The sequence below is a fragment of the Cupressus sempervirens genome, chromosome 9 (assembly GCF_028749045.1).
Source record: "Cupressus sempervirens isolate cs-2001-9-10 chromosome 9, ASM2874904v1, whole genome shotgun sequence".
NCBI classification, from domain to species: Eukaryota; Viridiplantae; Streptophyta; class Pinopsida; order Cupressales; family Cupressaceae; genus Cupressus; species Cupressus sempervirens.
The window spans coordinates 577994618-578016783 of NC_143126.1; the positions used below are offsets into that span (position 1 = coordinate 577994618).

At 37.6% G+C, this 22166-nt stretch overlaps 1 protein-coding gene across 1 annotated transcript in view; it reads right to left on the reverse strand.

Moving 5' to 3' along the window:
* Positions 1-4035: 4035 nt before the first annotated feature.
* Positions 4036-22166, reverse strand: part of LOC149539979 (Cyclophilin-like peptidyl-prolyl cis-trans isomerase family protein) — a 291729-nt gene continuing 273598 nt past the window's right edge. The window contains exons 9-11 of the mRNA XM_089801194.1: positions 4996-5191; positions 4709-4855; positions 4036-4509 (exon numbers count right to left, since the gene is read on the reverse strand). Coding sequence (XP_089657320.1) covers positions 4369-4509; positions 4709-4855; positions 4996-5191 — 484 coding nt within the window. The 3' untranslated portion in view covers positions 4036-4368. The remainder of the gene's footprint in view (positions 4510-4708; positions 4856-4995; positions 5192-22166) is intronic.

Here is a 22166-nt window from a genome sequence, read left to right on the forward strand (position 1 = left end):
AGTGAGGGCTTATATATATATATATATATAGCAGTACAAGAGGCTTTTGCCCAAAGATAATATTTTAAATTTTGATAAAAAATCATAGCTCTAGCAGCCTCTATAATTGTCCTATTCTTTCTTTCTGCTACCCCATTTTGTTCTGGATTATAAGGAACAATGTACTCCCTCTTAATCCCTGATTCTTTACAAAACCTTTTAAACAAGTCTAAGGTATATTCCCCTTTGTTATCAATTCTAAGGGTTATAATTTTATGCCTTGAAAGATTTTCAATTAATGTTTTGAATCCTTTAAACCTCTTTAAGATTTCTTCTGATTCTTTGCATTTTAAGAAGTAAATCCATGTTTTCTTAGAGAAGTCATCTACGAACAAAATATAATACTAGAATCTTCCAAGAGAAGGAACAAACATAAGTCCACATAAATCTGAATGAATTAATTCCAAAACATTTGTTTTCCTAACACTATCATGAAATGGACTTCTGGTGCTCTTATCTAGAGTGCACCTTTTGCATATGCTTGAGTGGTCTTTATTTAGTTTAAGTAATCCAATATCCATCTTCTCCATAGTTGGTAAGGTTTTGAAATTTAGATGCCCTAATCTTCTGTGCCATATTTCATTTATGTTTGCAACTTTATGAACTAAGACTTGAATAGGTCGACTAGATTTTGTATTCAATTCATACAAGTATCATTTTCTTTGACCAATCAACTTTGCTTTCTTGATTGAGGAGTTCTTTGCCCAAGTTAATCCTTTTCCATCCACGAATGCAACATTATGCCCATCATCTTCAAGTGCTATAATTGGGATTAGATTTCTTTTAATTCTTAGTACATAGTGTACACCTTTGAGAAGAAGAGTATTTCCTGATTTAGTTTCAAGGTGCAATTTCCAATTCCTTCAATGGATTGTGCTGAATTATCACCAATGGTAACTTCACCGTTAACCTTCTCTAATAGAGAGTCTAGTGTTTCTTTGTATCCCGTTATATGTCTAGAAGATACACTATCAATTACCCATGCTTTATTTGAAATTTCATTTGATAGCGAGGAGTACAATACACGATTATCAGCATCATAGGAATCTTCTTCCCCAATAACATTTGTACAGTTTGCTTGTTGTTTAGAATTTTTAGGACAATTAGATCTATAGTGTCCAAATTTTCCACATTTGAAACACTTTAGATAAATCTTTCTTCAGTTTCCCATTCTTTTGATTTCTCTTTTACTTCTTGAAATGCTTCTTTTTGCCCTTATATGAGTTTGTATTAAGAACATGAAGTTCTTCATCTTGTGTTTTCAATTTTCCTCCTTTCTTTAGTTTTCTAGAATCTTCTTGAAGACAATTGTTCTTAAGTTTGTTGAAGTCAAGAAGATCATCTCTGGCACTTATTCCTTGTGCAAAAGTCTCCCATGAATCTGGTAATCCATGTATAACCATTAGTGTTAATTCTATATCACTAATAATGGTTCCTATACTTGATAGTTCATCTCTAATGCCGACAACCCTTAGGAAGTAAGAATTCATCGATTCTCCTTTATTTATTTGAATGTAATTTAGTTGCCTTTTTAGTGCTAGAACCCTAGTTGCATTGTTGACCTCATATGCATTTTGTAATGCATTCATCATATCAAATGCAATTTGATGTTTTGTAAGCATGGGTATGATATCATTTTTTACTCCTAATATGATTTGAATTGCTTTCCTATTTCCTTTGCTCCAAATGGATTTATGAGGTTCAACTGGGGGTTGTTTGGATGCTTTATCAACGAATTGTCTTACATCATTCTTTTCAAGAATCATCATGATTCTGAATTTCCAGGCTTCAAAGTGTTCTTTCCCATCAAACCTGTCCTCAGGTCTCATTGTGTATGCCATTGAAGATAGGAGATAGTTGCTAGATATATATTAAGTCTGATAACTAAATTTTGCAAAGCCTAGGTTCGACTACCAAAGCTTTGATACCATGTAAAGTTTCTGCAAATTCCTTGGACTCAATATAGATTAAATTCTGCCCTTTATCTTCTTTATACTTGTTGTGAATAATTTCAGATTATTGCCTTCAACTGGATTAGAAATGTAAATCAGAATTCCGAGTTTTATTTCTGCTATTTGTATGAAGGTAGTAATGACTAAGGAGCAAACTTATTTGATCTTGTGTCCTTAGACTTCATCCTTACCCTCTATATGTATAGGAGTCAAGGGACATGTCCTTAGAAAGGACATGTTTCTTCCAAAATTATTTGCCCAACCCTCTAGAAGTCGACAACTTTCTAAGGATGATTAAGTTTAATTACAAACATTCACAACTAAGTTTAGTTTAGTCTTAAACAAACATCCCAAGGATACACGCTGATTTAGAAAGGAGACAATGCAAACAATTTGTCTTATATATATCATGCAATCTCAGATCGAACTGATATGTTCTCAGACCAGTATGCATTAACAAGTTACAGAATTAACACAAAACATCTTAGCATATGGGTCAACATCTCTCTGCCGAAGAGACATGCATATGGACATAGTTGACCAAAGAGGGAAAAGTGACAAATTCAGATAGCAGTGAAATAATATATGTTCACCGTGATAATCTTCTAGGCTATAGTACAACAAAGAGAGCTCATAGAGAAAATAAACATAGTAGGAGCTATAACAATCAGAGCTATAACAAAGAGAGCTCATAGAGAAAATAAACATAGAAGGAGCTATAACAATCGAAGCTATAACAAAGAGAGCTCATAGTGAAAATAAACATAATTAGAGGCAACAATCCTCATTAAACAATAGTAGGAGCTATAACAATCGGAGCACCCTGCAAATAGAGATAATATCTATAGACATCGAAATTGGAGAGACATAGGTTATTGAAACATACTACTATGATTACTAAAATAGAAATCAAGTTGAGTCCTGGTAGAAGACAATCGTAATGAATGTAAAATTTCCTAAAAGGAATTCATAGATCCATGCTTTGTCTTGGTAGAGAGCACTCTTATAAATGTTGTGATTCCAAATTGGAATCCAACTAGAGATCTAGAGAATCTCTTGGACGCAGTATAGACTATTGTGGTTAACATAGGCATATGTGAGAGACATAAGGAGCTTGGAACAGGTGAACATATTTATCGAGAGGTTTTCCAATTGCTAGTAAACCTAGAGGCCTTAGGGAGATTTTCTCAAAGGATATGGTGGTTAGCTGAGAAATCTTCTCACTAGAGAGCTAATTAATCTGATTTGAGTGTTTTCCCTAAGGATTTCGTGGAACTTAGTTGCATTATTTTTTATTTACATTTAATTATTATTGTATACTAACACCATTGCATATTTTCCTTGTCAAAGAACTTAGGAGGATTCAACTGAGAAGATAGGTACGTTACAATACATAGTCTCAATTGTTGGTGTAATTTACATAATGTGCATGTGGGGACTCGGTAACACTTTTCCTAGCAACCTATCCTCATACTCAGTACCTTGAAAAAACATGTAAGGTGCTTCAAGCTCATTCCTTTCTATCAAGTCCAAGAACATGGAATGACACCCACAAAACTTCTTTCACAAGCAAACAAAACACAATCCCATGGCGCATTATATGTGTTCGCAATGGAAAAATCAAAGGATATAAGTCAATTCATACTTGTGAATTATATCTTCCAAATCTTCTCTGCTTAAGCTTGTATAATTACAAATGAAGTGCGAGTTTCAGTTTGGTCTTGATAACATAGGACACCAAGAAATAAAATGAATCAAGCCTTAAAAATTACATTCTCAGCTTGAGATGTTAAGAACAATTTTATAATCATTAAAAAATGTAAAAGAAACAATTAAATATTCTACGTTCATTTTACTAAAAACCTCTTGCAAGTTCCTTGCTTGACGCTTGATGGGTGTAAGCTGACATTTTGCTTGAGACATTTTAATAATACATGATTCAATTCTTCTCTAAGAGCAGGACCCAAATATGAGCAATAAACATGACATAATTCATTCTCCCATTCAGTAGATTGATTAAAGATATGGGTTATGTAACTAGGAATTAGTAAAATCCCTGATTCTAATTGAACCAATCTATCAAAAAGTGAATGGGGGAACTGCAAAGAATAGGTAAGTTAATTTTCTTACAAACAAAAAACTCTCATTGGAGCACTACCAAAAGCAGATGGCAATTTCAAAATATACCTCTGCCCCTATCAACCAAATGCTGCTCATCCCTCTTTGCTCCAAAGAGCTTTAACACAATTTTCATTCTATGCATCCTTAAATACATGATTGTGAAAATTTACAATCCTCAAAGTAAAATGTGAATTCAATTTTATTTACAACTTCTCTTCAGCTTCCACAATATATGATAATTTTATCACTAAACTAATCATGTCAGGGATTTTCCAGCCCATTCACGTTGACGGCGCTTCACTTTCGCTTGCATTTTGTTGAACTTTTCTTTACCTTTCTCAAGAAGTGGATCATGAACGGTATATGCATCTGGATCATCTTTTGTAGCCATGTCATCCTGTTTTCAAAAAGAGTGAATTATAGAAAAAGATTTAACCACCAATTTTATGAAGATATGGCAATAAGTTGTAGAAATGTGATTAATGAAAACTTGATTCAGCAGCTTTCCCTGAGACCATAGGGATCAAAGATCAACAGTTTTTAATGTATCCTATTTCTAATGCACTAAAACAAGTTGCAGAAGGAAGCCAGTCTACCTTCTTGGAAGCATTAGATATGAATTTCAACTTATGTAAATGCCAGCCCATATCATCGTCTTCATCATTACTGATTTCTGATTTATCTGTTGGTAAGTTCTTTGGCTCTCCCAAAAAATTCTTGAATTTCGCAAGTCTTGCCAATGTCTGAAAAAAATCAAAATCAAAATATAATAAGTGGTAAAAAATAAAGAACATCTACCTAAGCATCTAGAATAAGAAGAAAATCCATTTATCGGTTCATTCTAAACCACAATTTTATGTTTTTTAAATTTTAAAATACTCACTTCCTCTTCTCGGCCTTGCCGGCTTCTCTTTTTCTGTTTGTACATCTGCCGCCTCTGTTCAGCAGGACCTAGAAGCTGTGCATCTATATCAGCATTTTCAGCAAGATTAGCCCTGGCTTCTGACCCCAGACCCTTCTTTTTCAAGGTGAGTTTTTCTTGCCTGGTACCTTGATCATCCGAATCATCTCTACTTGCTCTGCAATATATGTAAAATGAATCTGATTAAAGCCCCTGCTTATTTCACAATTTTGTTGTTTCTATAGCTTTGAATATCAACCATTTTAAACTTTAGTTTTAGAGCTCAAATCAAAATAATGCTTTGAAACTTTATTTTAAAATGGTCGGCAATTAAATAACAATTTAGAATCGTCCATTTTTATTTGAAACTTGATTGTAAAAGGGTGGGCACTTAAATAACTACTTACAATCATCCCGTCAGTGTTCTACAAGATTTATGCATTGATGAAAGGCCTGATCTCTAGTTTCCATGTACAAACAAAAATTTCTCAAGCTAAAAAGACTGCTAGGAAACTAATATTGACATTTAAACAAAACTATTGATGTGAGATTTAAATACCTTCGTCCATTTTGAGAATGCATTCATTGTTTTGGCCAGAGCATGCTTTAGGCTATGTTAACTGTGGTCCTGTTCCTGACCTAAAATCCCCGTCCTTGTTTCTGGGATGTTCCAGGGACGTAGAGATGCCCTATGGGACAGCCCCTAGATGTCCCATTTTGCTGAACTTTGCAGGAAACGTCCCCGGAACCAAGAGATGCTGAGACCTGACTCCTGGGGTGGCAGGGGATGTCCTGGGGGACAGCCAGGTTCTCTGGGTTGGGCATTTCTTTTAGAAGGCAATTGTAAGTTATTGAAAATGGCAGTTTTTTAATTGTTTGTTTATGCACACACCGTTTCCAACTGTCTTTACAGTTCAAGCTTGTAGGAGGCTAAAAATGACCTTAATCAGTATGAAGACTATGTAAGTGATTGTCTTTGTAGGTTTGCTGTTCTCACAGCAGGCATCTCTTTGCATATATGTCTTCAAACTGTCTATAGTGTTTTGGAAGAAATGCTTACAGAAGGCAGAGATCTGAAAATTCTATATGTACGTATGCATTCTTTATCGGTGCTTTCATAATGTAGAGTGTGTATGCAGGTTTTACCTATGTTTCCATATGCCCAGCCTTCTCCCCAGCCTCCTCGCATCTCATCTAAAGTTGTCTGCCCCCCTACTCGTTTCCACTTTTGCGATGGTGAGCTCTTTTCCTACCATCTTAGGAGACTCCTGACACTTGCTAGTTTTAGTGATTCGTGTGAGGCCTCCTCCATGTTTGATTTACTTGCTGATGCCATTTAGGTGTCCGCTCTCCCCTCTCTCCTAGGTCTAAGCGTCATAATACATGCCCTATGAATTAATGGTTTGGCGCTGGCTGTAAATCTTTCCATCGCTTTGTTCGTTTCGCTTTTGAGACTCATTTTCTTGCTTTCACCCACCTACGTTATCCTTAGCTTTGTTTTCTTCGCTATAAGAAATGTTCATTCGTCTCTTCTCAGTGCAGATCCCTTTGCTACACACTTATTTCCAATCCCTGGATCTTCTGGCACACCTTATTCCCTTGGTGTTTTCCCCTGCCCTCCATCCTTGACTTTCACTCTCTAAACTCTCACACCATTACGCTTTTTGACATTCCTAGACAACCATCTCTCCATCCCATTCCACCTCCATATTGCCATCTGTTCACCCCCTCTAGTGTTTATGAGGCCATTAGATCCATGAGATGCAGTAGAGCAGTTGACAAGGAAGGTTTCTAGGCCGAACTTTTCAAGCTTGGTGTCTTGGTCCTTGGCTCCTACCTCCCTACACTCTTTAATAGTGGTCTGTACTAGTTTTCCTAGTTCTTGGTTGAGACATGTGATTTATCCTATTCATAAGTTTGGGTCCGTCTCTGACCCTGGCAACTATAGGACCATCATAATCGAGCATACAATTACCAAACTTTATGCCATTGCTCTGAACACTATGCTATCCAGTGAGCTTGATACAATAGGCTGTAGAGCAAGAGGCTAGGCCAATTTTCGTGCCGACTACCAAACTATAGATCACATCTTCACGTTGCGGGCCATTATTGAGGAGGCTAGGCATCGTTATGAGAAAGTCTTTTGCTGTTTTGTGGACTTCTGCAAGGCTTTTGATTCCGTTCTTAGGATGGCTCTATTCCAGAGACTTAGTGAGATTGAGATTTCGGATATGCTGTTGGTTACTATTATGAGATTATACCAAAATATGGTTGGTAGATTCAAGGCTCCTAAGGGCTTTTCTGTTTTGATTCAAAGCACCATTGGGGTGAAGCAGGGCTGCCTCCTCTCGCCCACTCTGTTTGGGTTGTATATCGACGAGCTCGAGGACTTCCTCATGAACTCCTCGTACCCCAGTGATGGGTGCTATTTGCATCAGGTTTTGATCTCCATTCTCCTTTGTGCGGATGATATGGTACTGCTGGTCTCTTCCACCAACAATTTACAGAGATTCTTAGATGGTTTGGCTTCTTTTTGTGATTAGCGTCAGCTTGTGGTTAATCTGAGTAAGACTCAGGTTATGATATTTAATTGCTTAAAGATCTCTCATCTTCATTTCTTTTTTCAGGGAAAGGAGATTGAGATTACTTCTTCTTACATGTACCTTGGGTTGAAGTTCTTTAGGCCCCGCTTCAGTTTGAGACCGGCTATCTAGTCCAAAGTCAGTAAGGGCATGGGCTCGCTAGTCATGCTTGAGAGACAATGCTTCAGACATCATTTTCAGGACATTTCGTCCAAGCTGTCCCTCCTGGACTCCTTGGTTCAGTCGAATGTTCTTTATGGCTCTATGGGTTGGGGACCTTCTCTTCTTGTCTTAGATTGGGACTCTATTGAGCGTGCTCAAACTTTGCTTCTACGACGTATCATCAGATGTCACAGACTCACTCCCATAGCATTATCTTAGCCGAATTTGGAGCTCATCCCTTCAAACTTGCGGCGATATTTGATTTGATTTGGTTTCTCCATTGTCTTTGTGGTTTTGGGGATTCGACTGCCGATCAACCCAAATATTCTTACTTGGCCTACTGTTCCTTTGTTACGTTTATGAATCTGATACTAGCACTAGATCTCGCTGTTGGTATACCTAGGCCACCTCTCTATTGAGTTCGATTGGGATTGAGATTGATTGCCTTCCCCCATACCAGTGCTCGCTGGATGCTCCGGCTCACCTCCTTCCCTCACATCAGGAGTTGAATGAGCATGTCAAATTGGATATCTACAGACAGTACATTACCACTACCTAGCGTAATCCTCCAAGAGGATTACATCTGAGGATGGCCTTCTGTGCTGAGCATTTTCTTGAGACTTATGATGGGGTTGTTGTTCACCTTGCGTATCTTTCTCGATGTTGGAGTCACGCCCTGCGTTTCTCTCTAGGCTCCTTCAGAGTTGGCTCCCACCGTCTTCGAGTCTAGACCGACCGCCATATGGATAGAGATGACAGGCTCCGTCGGCTTTGTATTTTGGCGGACGTTGAGACTGAGACTCACTTTATTTTCTGTTGTCCTATCTACTATGAGATTAGAGGGAGATTTAGAGATTGCTTCTCTCTTTTAGTGTTCTTTAGCTACATTGACCAGTGGTGCTTTGCACTTTACCTCTGAGAGGTTACCCAGCTCCACAATCATAACTTGTAGTCACTACTACCTTAGTGCCATACCTCCGATCAGCTCATCACAGCCTTTTTGTCTCCCCTATCTCCACCACGGGGCGCGAAAAGATCATCCAGTATCACTCACTCCAGATTGGTGATACATTGCACCAGTCTTTCCAAGCAGCGACACTCTTCCAGCAGTTCTTAGCGATGATCTAGGACTCTTGATCATTCGCAATTATACCCTTCTATGACCAATTTCTTTTTGGCAAGGAAGGATCCCTAGTTCTTGCCTTGGCTTTTCTGCTCTTGCTTCTTGTTTTGTTTCGTCTTGAACACCATTTGGTGCTCCTGCTCTTGTCGGCTCTCTTATTTGTATGCTCACTCCCATAAACCCGTCGTGGCTTATTGTTGGACATTAATATTATTATCTTATCTTATAGATTGCAAGAATCATAGAATGAATAGTCAGAGTTCAGTGGGTGGGGAGGGATCCCAAAGATTTAAAATTGATAAAAGTTCTACTTTGTCGACGTATACAACAAGAATTGAGCAATGTGTTAGAGGGGGAGGGTTATCTATGGAAATGCAATTTTTGCCAAACACAATATAGAAGCTCATATTACCGGGTTAAACATCATTTCACAGGCCCACCGGGTCAAGAGATTAACATGTGTGAGGGGCCCCCATATGGAGGTAAAAAGGGGTTGTTGACTTCTCAAATGGCAAGCTCAAAGCAAAAACCACCAACACCACACCTCTCAAACAACCACTAGACAACATCTCTTCCTACCTACCCATCTACTAATGAAGATGAAATAGAAACACCCCCATCCCACAAGAGAGGCCCATTAGATAAGACATCTCAAAATGAATTAAGAGAAATTGCTGACATAAAGGTTGGGCATTGCCTCATTACAAATGATGTTCTATTCAATCTAGTGAGATCACCTTATTGGAGAGAGATGGTGCAAACAATAAATGAAGCACCTTGTGGTTACCGAGCCCTTGGATATGAAATGTTGAGAACCACCATATTGCATAGTGAGAGAAAGAATGTAGAAAACCTCCTCAAACCAATAAGAGATGCTTGGATACAAATGGGGTTGAGCATTGTCTGATGGATGGAAAGATTGCAAAAACCATCCATTAATAAATGTGATTGCTGTCTCCCCCAAGGGGGCAATGTTTTTGAAGGCGGTTGATTGTGAAGGGTACGTAAAGGATGCAAATTTTATTGCCCAACTTCTCATTGAATCCATAGAGTTCGTGGGAGTTGACAATGTTGTCCAAGTAATAATGGACAATGTTAAAGTTTGTAGGGCTTCAGGTGCTTTGGTATAAGCATGATATGATCATATCTTTTGGACACCATGCACTGTCCACTTCTTGAACTTGGTAATGAAAGCAATTGGCACCCAAATCGAATGGGTAAAAAAAGTGTATGAGGGTGAGAAGATCCAAATGTTTGTGACAAACCACCATATGTCACAAACAATTTTTAGAACTTTCTGCTACTTGGAATTATTGACGGTAAATTTTACTTTATTTAGTTACATTTATCATTTTGAGTCATACTTTACATAATTGAAAAAAATGTTTTTAACTTTTTATTTTTTTGTGTTGTTTACATATTTGATATTTGAAATATGTTATTATATTAACTTACAATTTGAATTAACACGGTAATAGGTTGCTGAAACAAGGTTTGCTTCATTCATAATCATCCTTAGACAAGTTGTGAGGGTGAAAGAAGCATCGTCCCAAATGGTTATTAGCAACCAATGGGGTGGATGAAAGCAAGCCGACACAGAACGGGGTAAAACTATATAGGATATGATCTTGAGTGATAATTTTTGGAATAGGGTGGAATATGTATTAGAATTCACCGAGCCCATCATGTCTATGCTTCGGTTTGCCGACACTGATGAGCCTTGTTTTGGGGACATATATGATGCCACAAACTCCATGCTAGAAAGAGTGAAATCGGTAAGTTTAAATTTTTATACAATACTTTATCCTTGTTTATTGAAAAATTTTAATTTTTAATTTTAATTAAGTTATTAACACTACATCAAGATAACTTACATGAACATCATTTGACATCCTAGGTCATTCAGAGGAGAGAGCGAGATCCTAAGGAAACCTTGTACAATTAGGTGAAAAAAATTATTCTACATCACTAGAACAAGATGACTGCACCTTTACACCTCCTGGCATATGCACTTTCTCCTAGGTATTATAGCTGTGAGATACTTTCTATTCCTAGTAGAGTGGCACCATACAAACATCCTGAGGTTGTTAGTGGGTATAAGAGGGCATTTAGTAGGCCTTTTAGCGATCCTGATGTGGCATTGAATGTTAGGAGAGAGTTTGGTGTAGGGCACCTTGGCAAAGTTCTACAAGTCTTCATGTTCTTAGCAAGTTTTCATTGTAATAAAGGATTGAGTTTTAATCCTATTGTTTGTGTGTTTCTTTTGATCCCCTTGTTTTGTCAAGGACTCTAAGGTTGTGATTATAAACTTTGAGTTACTTAGGCCATTGGATCTAATCAAGTTTTTGATAGGAGTTAGGATCTAGTATGTCTTGTGCTAAGAGTTTGTGATAGGAGTTTGTCATGGAGAGACTCATTGGTTTTGAAATAATAAACTTTGACTTATCCATTTTCTAGTTTTTAGGAGGTTCACTTTGCCATAATGCTGACCTTTGCATTCCTATAATGCTGATTTTGACATGACAAAATTATGTTTTAGGACAGCAGTTATGTATCTTTTTAAAACTAATTGTTTTAGTTGTTTCCAACGGTCACAACTCCTCATGGATGGTTGGGACAGTTGGGGGGAAATCCTATTTAGGATTCTCAAATCGTTTTCCACTTGGTTGGAACATTTTTGGATGATTTACATGTACGGGCAAAGTCATTTTTATGGAAAGAAAAACAGAATTCTGAGCATTGTTTCTACATGTATAGCCTGTGTACGGGTTAGATATTATACATAAATTATATGGATGGATAGATCTCTGAATGATCTTTCATTTGAATCTGATTTGAGTGGTTTTCATTAAGTTTGGTGGAAGTTAGAGCCGTTTTACTGAAAACAGTCTAAAACCTTCATTTTTAGAGGCTGCAATAAAGAATGGATCATATCTTGCAACTCCATGGATGGAATTATTATTCCTTTTGGATTTTGTAAGGTATGAACATGTATTATAATACTTTAAAAGGAAATTTCTCAGGATGCTGTTTGGCATGGTTTTGAGTGAGCCCTAGGCTGAATATCTCTATGTATTCAGCCTGTCAAAATAGTTAAAAAAGGAGAAAATGGATGAAATGATCTAATGGACCTGTCTATTTGTGCAAGAAAACTTGAATAAGTTAAATACATAAATTCTAAACCTTGGTTCATACCTATGAACCCATCATTGATCACTTGTTAGTGTTGACCAAGCCTAATTTGGCCAATTAGGCCTGTGAGCATTGTGAGGGTTTAGTGTTGCCGGAGTATCAGGAGTATCAAAAAGGGTATTTGAATCAGGATTTTTTTTGTCAGCTCCTTTGCAGAAATAAGAAGTTATCATCCATCTTGTTGTTTAGGAGACCAAGTAGCCTAGTGGGTCTAATATTGCATTTTGGTGTTGTGGGTTTTGGAGAGGCTAACCAATTGTGAATTTTATGTTGTGAGGGGTCCTTTGAAGTGTTCCAAAAGTCAGTTTGGGAAAAGAGAGTGATTTGTGTGGTTTTCTCTATTTGAGCGAAATTGGTGACGCGTCTTTTGAAAGCAAGAATTTGTGTTGCCCATGTTATTTGGGTTTGACCTTGGATAGGTCTTAGGATTTGATTTGAGAGAGTTTCCTAACCATTGTAAGGTGTGGGTATGGTAGGACTGTTTGGTTTCTTAACCTTGTGAGCCCATTAATACCCTGAAGCTATGTAGCTTTGCATCAGAGTTTGCAGATTTTGTCAAAGGCAAAAATGCAAACCTTGATGCAATAAATGACAAAGTAGAATGGGTGCCATTGGATGGTGATACTTACATGGGCAAGATTACATGTACCTCCAACCTCTTGTCATTAAGATCTTGTCATAAGTATTTAAGGTTTTTTTCCTTTTCTTATGGCCACTTAGCTTGTAGAATTAGCATTCTTAAATTCCTATTGTATTGTATATTACAATTTCTAATTTTTTAAAATTGTGTCGGTTGTCTCTCTACGTTGTGGGCTCTTCTACTGTTGAGCACAATTGGAGTACATACTCCTTTATCCACTCAGTGAAGCATAACCGGTTGGGTTTGAAGAAAGCATAGGACTTGGTTTTTATTCATAACAATTGGTGCCTCTTGTCACGCAAGGATCCAAGATATAAGAAGGGGTCAGAGAAGCTATGGAATGTATTACTTGAGACTACTACCTTGGATATGACTGTCCAAGATCTATCTAGAATTGCCTTGCTAGATGTTGAGAACGAGGAGGAGGATATGATTGCATCTAGGGCTAGTGGAACCAGTTTGGGTTCCAATGATGAGGATGTTGATATAGATGGGGATGAAGCCATTGATCCCTCATTTTTTGATGACCCATTTGACCCTTGAAGGGCATTTGCATCTTTGATACTACGAGTCTATGATCATTGATAAACTATTAAACATTTGTCATTTATCATTATAATTCAAACTTTATTATCTGTCAATCTAATGAACTAGTCTACGTTTTGAAATCTCATTTTGCATTTTAGTAGTTCAATGTATGATTTTCTCTACAACATTAACATAGATTAATAAGTGAGTATTTATTGTTTATTTTTGACATTTGGCATTGATCAATGATCAAGTAATATTGATATATTCATACAATGAAATGGCTTAGTAAGTTAGTTTTATCAACATGCATGATTTTTTTTTGTTGCATATATATATATATATATATACCAAAGTAATGAGACTCGAACCCGGCGGACTCGGCAAGGGTAACTCGACTTGTGACCTAGCTCAGACTTGTTTGTGACTCGGCAAAGTGATAAAACCCTTGAAATTTAGAGATTTTTTAGGATTTAAATTAATTCCACGCATCCATTATTGAATAAAGCTTAAAGACACAATAACATCATAATATAGAAGGTAATTTGATCACATAACATACATTGATTACGTAAGTACAAAGCCAAATTTTAGATGTATTAAGAAAATTTTGAAAACAAAAATTAAAAATCAGCCAAGTCAGATGAGTTAGCTGAGTCAACTGGGTGAGTTAGCTGAGTCAACTTAGTTGATTTGCTGAGTCAAGGTCACGAGTCATTTTGACCCGATTGAGGTAACTTGACTCGCTGACTCGAACGACTTGCTCGACTCATGGCGAGTCTTGTTACTATGATATATACTCACGAACCCAAATGGGAATTTTTCTTCCCGAACCCACTAACCCGACCATTGAACTCGAATCCGTCCCTGAACACGAATTGAAAACTCAGCAAAATTTTCCCTTTGAACAAAGACCCTAGGAAGTTAGATCCTTTAGCTACTCCCTTGTAGGCTCTCTTTGTCCAAGTATGCCTATGATAAACTATTGGAATCCCTCTGAATATCAGTCTTCCGACTTTCTGGTGACAAATTATTACTTCCTCATGATGTACACAAGAGCAAGCCCATCAAACTCAGGTAGTCAAACATGTGTATTTTAAGACTCCCTCTTGATATAGGAGGATACTTCACAATTTCAGTCATCAAGGATATTCACTTCAAGAGTCTCACTCTATCTACTATGATCACTAGATGGCTAATGAATTCTGGATCAAAACTTCTTTGAGTTCTGCACAATATTTGGTAGCATGTGTAAAGTACCAACCTTCTTTTCCTGCAAGAACAACCTCAGAGACAAGGGAAAAGATCAAGGCAAATGGCTCTTTATGGTACATATAAAAATTGAAGAGAATACAGTGAGTCGATTAATGTGATACTCAAAGATAAGAAATACTTATTTGTACATCAATATCCTTGATACAGGTTGCTCCAATGAGGATCCATACGTAAGAAATCAAAAAACATCTTCATATAAGCATTTGTCAAACAGTGAGGAATGAAACATTGGTTATTATTCCCCCCCACAATGTAAAATTTCTACTTACTCCATTTTATGGAGTTTTAAGTCACTATTTAATCCCATGACTACTCACATAAAGATCTCTCTTCCTTGAATGCAATCTTATATACTTCTTAGTTTGTCCTTTTATATGATAGATTATGAGGTCTTCATAGGCCATGTTATTGACCATCACTTAGACCATCAATTTTCTAAATGTAGAAATTGTCTCCTCTCCAAGCTACACAAGGAGGGATAGTTTGATACTAGCAAATTTTGGTTTTAACTCCAAGTTAAATAATTTGTAGTATATTATTTCAAACCTTTTGTGTTATTCTGGTCAGCAAAATATGCAAAGGGAGAAGCTGGTATAGAAATCAATATTTTCTAATTCACCAAAGGATATTAAGCAGCAAGCTCCGAGTTATGCATTGGATGGGTGAATAAGAAATAGAAAATATGAGGTCAATTTAGAGAAGCTAGCAAAAGAGTTGGCACTTATAGTTGGGTCTTAATTGTATGATGATATAGCTGATCAGAAAATGTTATTTTAGTCCCGCAATAGATAATGTCTCTGACCTTCTCTTGTAATTAATATAAAACCATTAACGTTGAATAGGCAATCATTTAATGAGGTGGGTCAGAATGATAAAGGAAGAGAGAAATTTAACATGTTATCCAATATTCTCATATTGTTAACATTATCTATATATTATTGTCTCGATTCTCATTCTCCTGGTTACTACATTGACTAATGGATGTATTTTGTTTTGGTATGCAATGTAGTTATTAGTCACTTCTATCATTCTACATAGTATTCATTATACCCAAATACCTCCATGTTTGGTATATGGCTACAGTCTAAGATGATATCCATTGTGATATGAAAAGGTGATAACCACCTTATTGCATAGTGAGAGAAAGATGTAGATGCCCTCCTCAAACTAATAAGAGATTCTTGGGTCTTGTTGTGAGGTTTTCACACCATCGCCCCAAAATTTTGGGGACCCCCCTATTTTTTGATCGCCTCGACAAATTTTTGGATTGTCCAACAATTTTGAGAATTTTGAGCCTTGGACACTTTCGGGCCAATGGGAGAAAGCTTAGATTTATTTTCACCTAGTTTCAAATTGATTTTCCAGAGCCACCAATTCTATCCTTAGGCCGAACAAATTTCAAAGTTAATTCCAACTTGGCAAGATAAAATTGTAAATTTTGCACTTAGACATTTTCTTTTGAAAATTTGGATATAATTGTATAAATTTGGATAATTTTCAAAAAATGAAATTTTTGTTAAATTTGGTCTTTTGGAAAATCTTAATTATTTTTTTGGTTAAGAAAATTAATTTTTGTGATGGTGAAATAAAATTGCAAAATCAATTTTTGGCTCTAGAAGGAAATTTATTTTATTTTTGTCAATTTTTTTTTTATTGGCATAGCAAAATCGATTTGGGTAAAAATTGCAAAAAAATGGCTTTAATATATTAAAATTGCCTTGAAAACTTTTTGCCTTCAATGAAATTGGTAATTTAATATTGAAAAATGGCTTTTGGTTAGCCAAAATCCAATTTTAATGACGTATTAATTACTAAATCCTCATTAAATAGAAATATTTAACATCTCCAAGGCACCATTTAATTTCCTTTTGCAATTTAGAACTAATTGGCAATTTTAAAAGGCAATTTCATTTTGGCAAAATTAATATTTAGCTAAGTATTTAATTGTGGGCCATAATTTTGCATTAATTATTGTTTTTCTTTCTCCTAAGGTCCAAGTCGACCAGCTTGGGGGGAATAAGAAAGTTGGGTATAAGAGGAGGCCTCTCTCCCATTTCTTCCTCACTTCTCACTTCTCCTTCTCAAGGTGTTGGTGATTTTGCAAGAGCAGATCTGCACTCTTCTTGCTTGGCGAAATTTGTGGGAGCCGAAATTTGTCGAAGATAAAATTCTGATTTTTTGAAGACGCTGTGACTTTTGCCCTAGGTTGGGTAATTTTATTTGGAGGTGAATTGCATGATAAATTTTTGATTTGCAAGGGATTTGAAGTTTTTGAGGTCTTGTCCTAGCTTCCGAAAAGTTGCTCTAAGATTATTGGTTAAGGTGAATTTTCATCATCTAGAGTTGCAAGGGGTCCTTAAGCTGACATCCATCTTTCGCTCTAGTTTAAGGATTGCTCCTCTTGGTTCTTCTTGCCTTCTGGTCCACCACTCTACCATCCCGTAATAGGGTGACGAGCATGGAGGATGGTAGTGCAAGTAAGAATCCCAAGCAGGCAAACACTAAGAAAGACAAAGAGGATATGATGCCCAAAACTCCCTTCTCGAAAATGAAGAGAATAATCGACACCAATATCGGTACAATGGACATGATACGGATGAGGGGCAGACTAAAGGAAGGACAATCACCCTTGGCAAAAAGTATATGCAAGAGCGGAATTGTACATGCGGCAGCTTTTCCTCCCATATTGCCTTGTCCAGAATTGATTATGTAATGTGCATCCAGATTTGATCTCAATAATAAATCCATCATTTTTGATGAAGGGAAAAGAGTGTTGGCCAGCATTGGCGAACAAGCAATCGAAGAAACATTCAACATTCCCTAGTACAAGGGCATGACGGTTGTAATGATGGACCAAGCAACTAAATCATTTCAAGATAACCAAGAGGCCTATTATACGCATCTAAAGCAGAATTGGATACGCGAGGGAAAGAAAGGAGTTAACAGATCATCGAGGCTCACAATGGCAGAGTTCAAACCAGAATATGGTGATCTCGTTGCTTTGCTCAGTCGGATCATGGGCCTAGCTCAAGGGATGCAATTTGAAAATTGGATGTACTTCTTTGTTGATGAGATTGAGAAAGGGAAAAGAAGGTTTGACTGGGCTAAGATCATAAGTGAGAACTTAGAATTGCAACTCGGAACCGTGCAAAACCAAAGGCAATTCTACATGGGCTCCTATATGTTCTACCTAATTGCTAGATTATACAAGACTCTGGGACTTAAGGCCTTAGGAGAAGCTGGTAGTGGACTAGGAGAATATTTGGTACATGAATGCTATCCGCAGCTCCATTTGCACAATAACAAGGATTACAAGATATTTTGTGATGCCTTCGTTATGAAGATAGTAAGGGTACTACAAGGGACACCTGCTAAGAGACTTTCATCGGACACAGAAGCAAAGATAAAGAAATATGGGAGTTGGTCATCCAATTTCCGCAGTTTACATACATTAGAGTGGCAGGAAGTACAGTTTGTCCTAAGAGGCTTCCAAGGTACCCACCCCACAAGGTAGTTTTGTTAGAATTGGCTAGGCAACTTGAGCATTATGATAGAATAATGAGAAACGAAGGGAAAATGGGCATTTCGTTCTCAATCGTAATTGGTAATGATAGTTGCCCAAATCGGGCCTCCTTTGAAGCCGCAAAGAAGGAATTGGAATGGTATCATCTAGGATGGTACAAAGCAAGGCAAAGATTCAATCCTAATGGTCTTATCAAAGTATCTCATGGAAATGAATTCAAGCATGTTCCCACCATAGAAGACTTTTGGGCCAATGCCAAAGATGACTTTCATGTGAGAAAGCTAGCTTTCTCAAGGTTGTCAGTGAACATGATGAGGGCTATTAGATGGAGAGGCCTTGATATTCCGGATCAACTGAAGGATGATGGAAATGTGTTGAGAGAAGACTATGATACAATAGAAGGAACATAATTAAATCCAATGGATTGGGATGACCATCAAGATCCTTCCTTGGAGGCAGTCACAAGGGCAGTGGATTTACATACCAAGTTGTGGTATAATGAAGGACTAAGGAAGCTACAAAGACAAAGGATTCCCCTTACCTATGAGATGATGAAGCCAAAAGAGAGACAAGCAGCATCAGTTGGACAAAGGAATGAAGGAAATAGCCGGCAACAAGAAATGATTAGAAATAGCAAGAAGAAAGTTTTGGAGGTAGAGAAGGGCAAAGAACATCCAGAGCCTCCAACCAAGAGACAACATGCAGTGCCATCAAGAGAGAGTATAATTGAGGCTAGAAGCCAGGAGGTCAATTCAAATGATAAAGGGGCCGCGGTGGAGGTAAGCTCTGATTTAGAATCAAGTGACTATAGTGAAAGCACCGAGTACTCCCCTCTCTCGAAGAACTAGCAAGGAAATGATATGGAAGAAACTAGTAGAGAAGAAGATGGACCAATCAACATCGAGGCAATAAATCAGGAACTTGAGGCCGTTGGTGATGCTTTGTTAGTCAAACCAAATCCAGATTTGGGGAAATGCACTGCACCACTATGGTTAAGACAAATGCTTATGCCAAGAGGCGAGGTGGTAACGACCCATACAGCTGAGGACATCCAAGGGTTAATGGAGAAGGGTGATAGCGAGAACCAAAAACAAATGGCAAGAATGGTGGCAAGGGTAATCAGGAGCGACAATGATGGTCACCAAAAGGTTCAAATTGCTATTCCAACAGTCAGCAAGGCAGTGAATGAGATTGTGGCCCAAGAATATGAGATAGTGGACCATAACTTGGGAAGGAATACAAATGATATGGAGTGTGAGGAGGTCCAGGAAGGTATAGCATCAATCAGAGAAAGGTTAAGGAAGGCAAATGAAAGGATAGTAAAGTTGGAGGCCGAGAACAAATATTGGAGAGATAGCTAGCCCATCTAATAGTTGCACCAGGCAGCCCTTCCTCAAGACAACGGGAGCAATTCAGGAGAGATATCAGCTCAGCTACACGAAGTCAGGGATTGGATCCATGATACAATCCAAGATGGGCGAAATTTCTTGCCTTCATCTCGACATTCTAGTCATTAGTGGCCGTTAAAGACAAGTTCAAATTATTCGAAGAAGAGTGGAAAGGTTTCCTTCCCATCAGAGATTTGGTTATTCCTAGGCTACAGGCGTTCATTGGGCTACCAGAGGCATATTTGCAAAGGGCCAGGTTGGTTGATGAGAGAGGATTGAGTATAGTTGAATCTTGGTTTGTTGCATTAACTACCAGATTTAACACACTTGAGGAAATACATAATGAGATTGCATGACACAGTGCAAGCGTCGACACTTCTATTTCAACCATGATGAGCGACGTTGGGGTGACACTTGATTTTGAGGATATTAGAGAAGAGGATATCGATGAGACAGATTTTGGATCGAGGTTGGATTAGTTGGGAAAGGTTGCCATCAGGAAAAAGCATTTGGGCACCCTTTCCTCTCTCAATACTTTTATTGGATTTGCGAAAGAATATGAGAAGGATCATGAAAGGATACTACAAGCAGCAAGCAACATGGCGAAGTTAGCGGAAGTCAAGGCGAAGCACACACCTTGTCCTCCTATGGAAGAAGTTAACAAAAGGCTAACTAAGTTCATTGCCTTAGCTAAGAAAATGAAAGAAAAGGGAAGATTTATATTAGATCATTTGATGTAAGCCCAAGTGGCAAATTTCCCCTTTCTTCTAGAATAGGACAAGTGTCTATTTCTGATTGGCCACCATTTTGGTGCTTTCTCATTGGTTGCCACTTTTTACACTTTTTTCATTGGTCCATTGATATGAGGTGGCGGCTTCTCATTGGCCGATGGGGTGGCAACCCTAATTAGGGTTTTGAGGATCCAATCTGGATCGTTGATCTTGTTTTGATCTCCACCGTCTGTTGTATTTCTGGCCCCTATAAAAGGCCATTTGCTCTCATTTGTAAAGTGGTTGGAGAAATTGTTGCGAAGATAATACCAAAATTGCTCTCTTTTTCATTGTTGTGATTTGCATGTTTTCTACTTCCACATAGTTAGATTTTCTTTCAAGTTGTTTTAAGTTGGTTGCATTTGAAGTTGTTTAAGTGAAGTTAAAGTAGATGGATAGTTGTATGGTAGCATTGGTAAATGTTTGATAAGGATCAATACTAGGCCACTAGCATCCTAGCAGTTGGTTAGGAAGCTTTGTGTGGTAAACTAGTTTATTGTTCCTTTGAATCATTGCACCTGTGGAAGTGAGGCCGCTGGTCAACTCTCATTAGGTTCGATCCCCATCCGTTTGCTAGCCTTCCATTCATAGGAGTAGGAGTAGAATAGTGAGTAGCTGGGTAGTCGAAACTTAGAGGGAAGTTAGGAGTAGGTCAAGCATTAGAACACATCCATTCACCTTCCACGACCATCGCTTTCCCATCAACATCACCATTGGCAGACACATCCTCCTCATCACTACCATCAACATTATCTGCCTCCGCACATTTCACAAACCGAGCCACCATCACCTTCATCCCACCAAAGTCCAAGTCATCCTCGAAAGAATAGCGTAAGGCTGCCTACGTGATTACCAGCAGATCACATTGATAAAACTGAGCGAGTATCCAACTGTGTAAGGAACATTGGAGCTATTGCTTATGTCTTCATAGGTAATAACTTTTCAAGAGAGAAGTTGCATGTTTGATATCCCATATTGAATATTCAAATCCTAATATGTTATGTAAGTGATACAAAACTCGCATCAACAAGTCCAAACGAGGTTGAGTATTGTCTTTGATGGATAAAAAGATTGCAAAAACAATGCATTAATAAATGTAATTGTTGTTTCCTGCAAGGGGGGTAGTGTTTTTGAAGGCGGTTGATTGTGAAGGGTAAGTAAAGGATGCAAATTTTATGTTTGGATTCTCATTGAATCTATAGACTCCGTGGGAGTTGACAATGTTGTCTAAGTAATAATAGCCAATGCTAAAGTTTGTAGGGTTGTGGGTGCTTTGGTAGAAGCACAATATGATCATATCTTTTGGACACCATGCATCGTCCACTCTTTGAACTTGGTGATGAAAGCGATTAGCACCCAAATTGAGTAGGCGAAAAAAATGTATGAGCAGGGTGAGGAGATCCAAATGTTGTGACAAACCACCATATGCCACAAACAACTTTCAAAACTTTCTCCCACTTGAAATTATTGAAGGTAAACTTTATTTAGTTTCATTTATCATTTTGCGTCATACTTTACAAAATTGAATAAAATGATTTTTGTGTTGTTTACATATTTGAAATGTATTATTAACTTACCATTAATACGGTAATAGGTTACTAAAACTTGATTTGCGTCACACACAATTGTCCTTAGATGACTTGTGAAGGTGAAAGATGCATTGTCCCAAATGGTTATTAGCAACCAATAAAGCGTATGGAAGCAAACAAATACAAGGGTTCAAAAGGTAAAGGCAATGATCTTGGATAATCATTGGTGGGGTCAAGTGGATTATGTATTAGAATTTACCCGAGCCCTCATGTCTATGATTCGGTTTACCAACACTAATGAGCCTTGTTTGTGGGACATTGATGCCATGGACTCCATGCTAAAGAGAATGAAAATGACAAGTTTAAATTTTTATATAATACTTTATCCTTGTTTATTGAGAGATTTTGATTTTTAACCTTTTTTTTTTCTATTAAGATAGA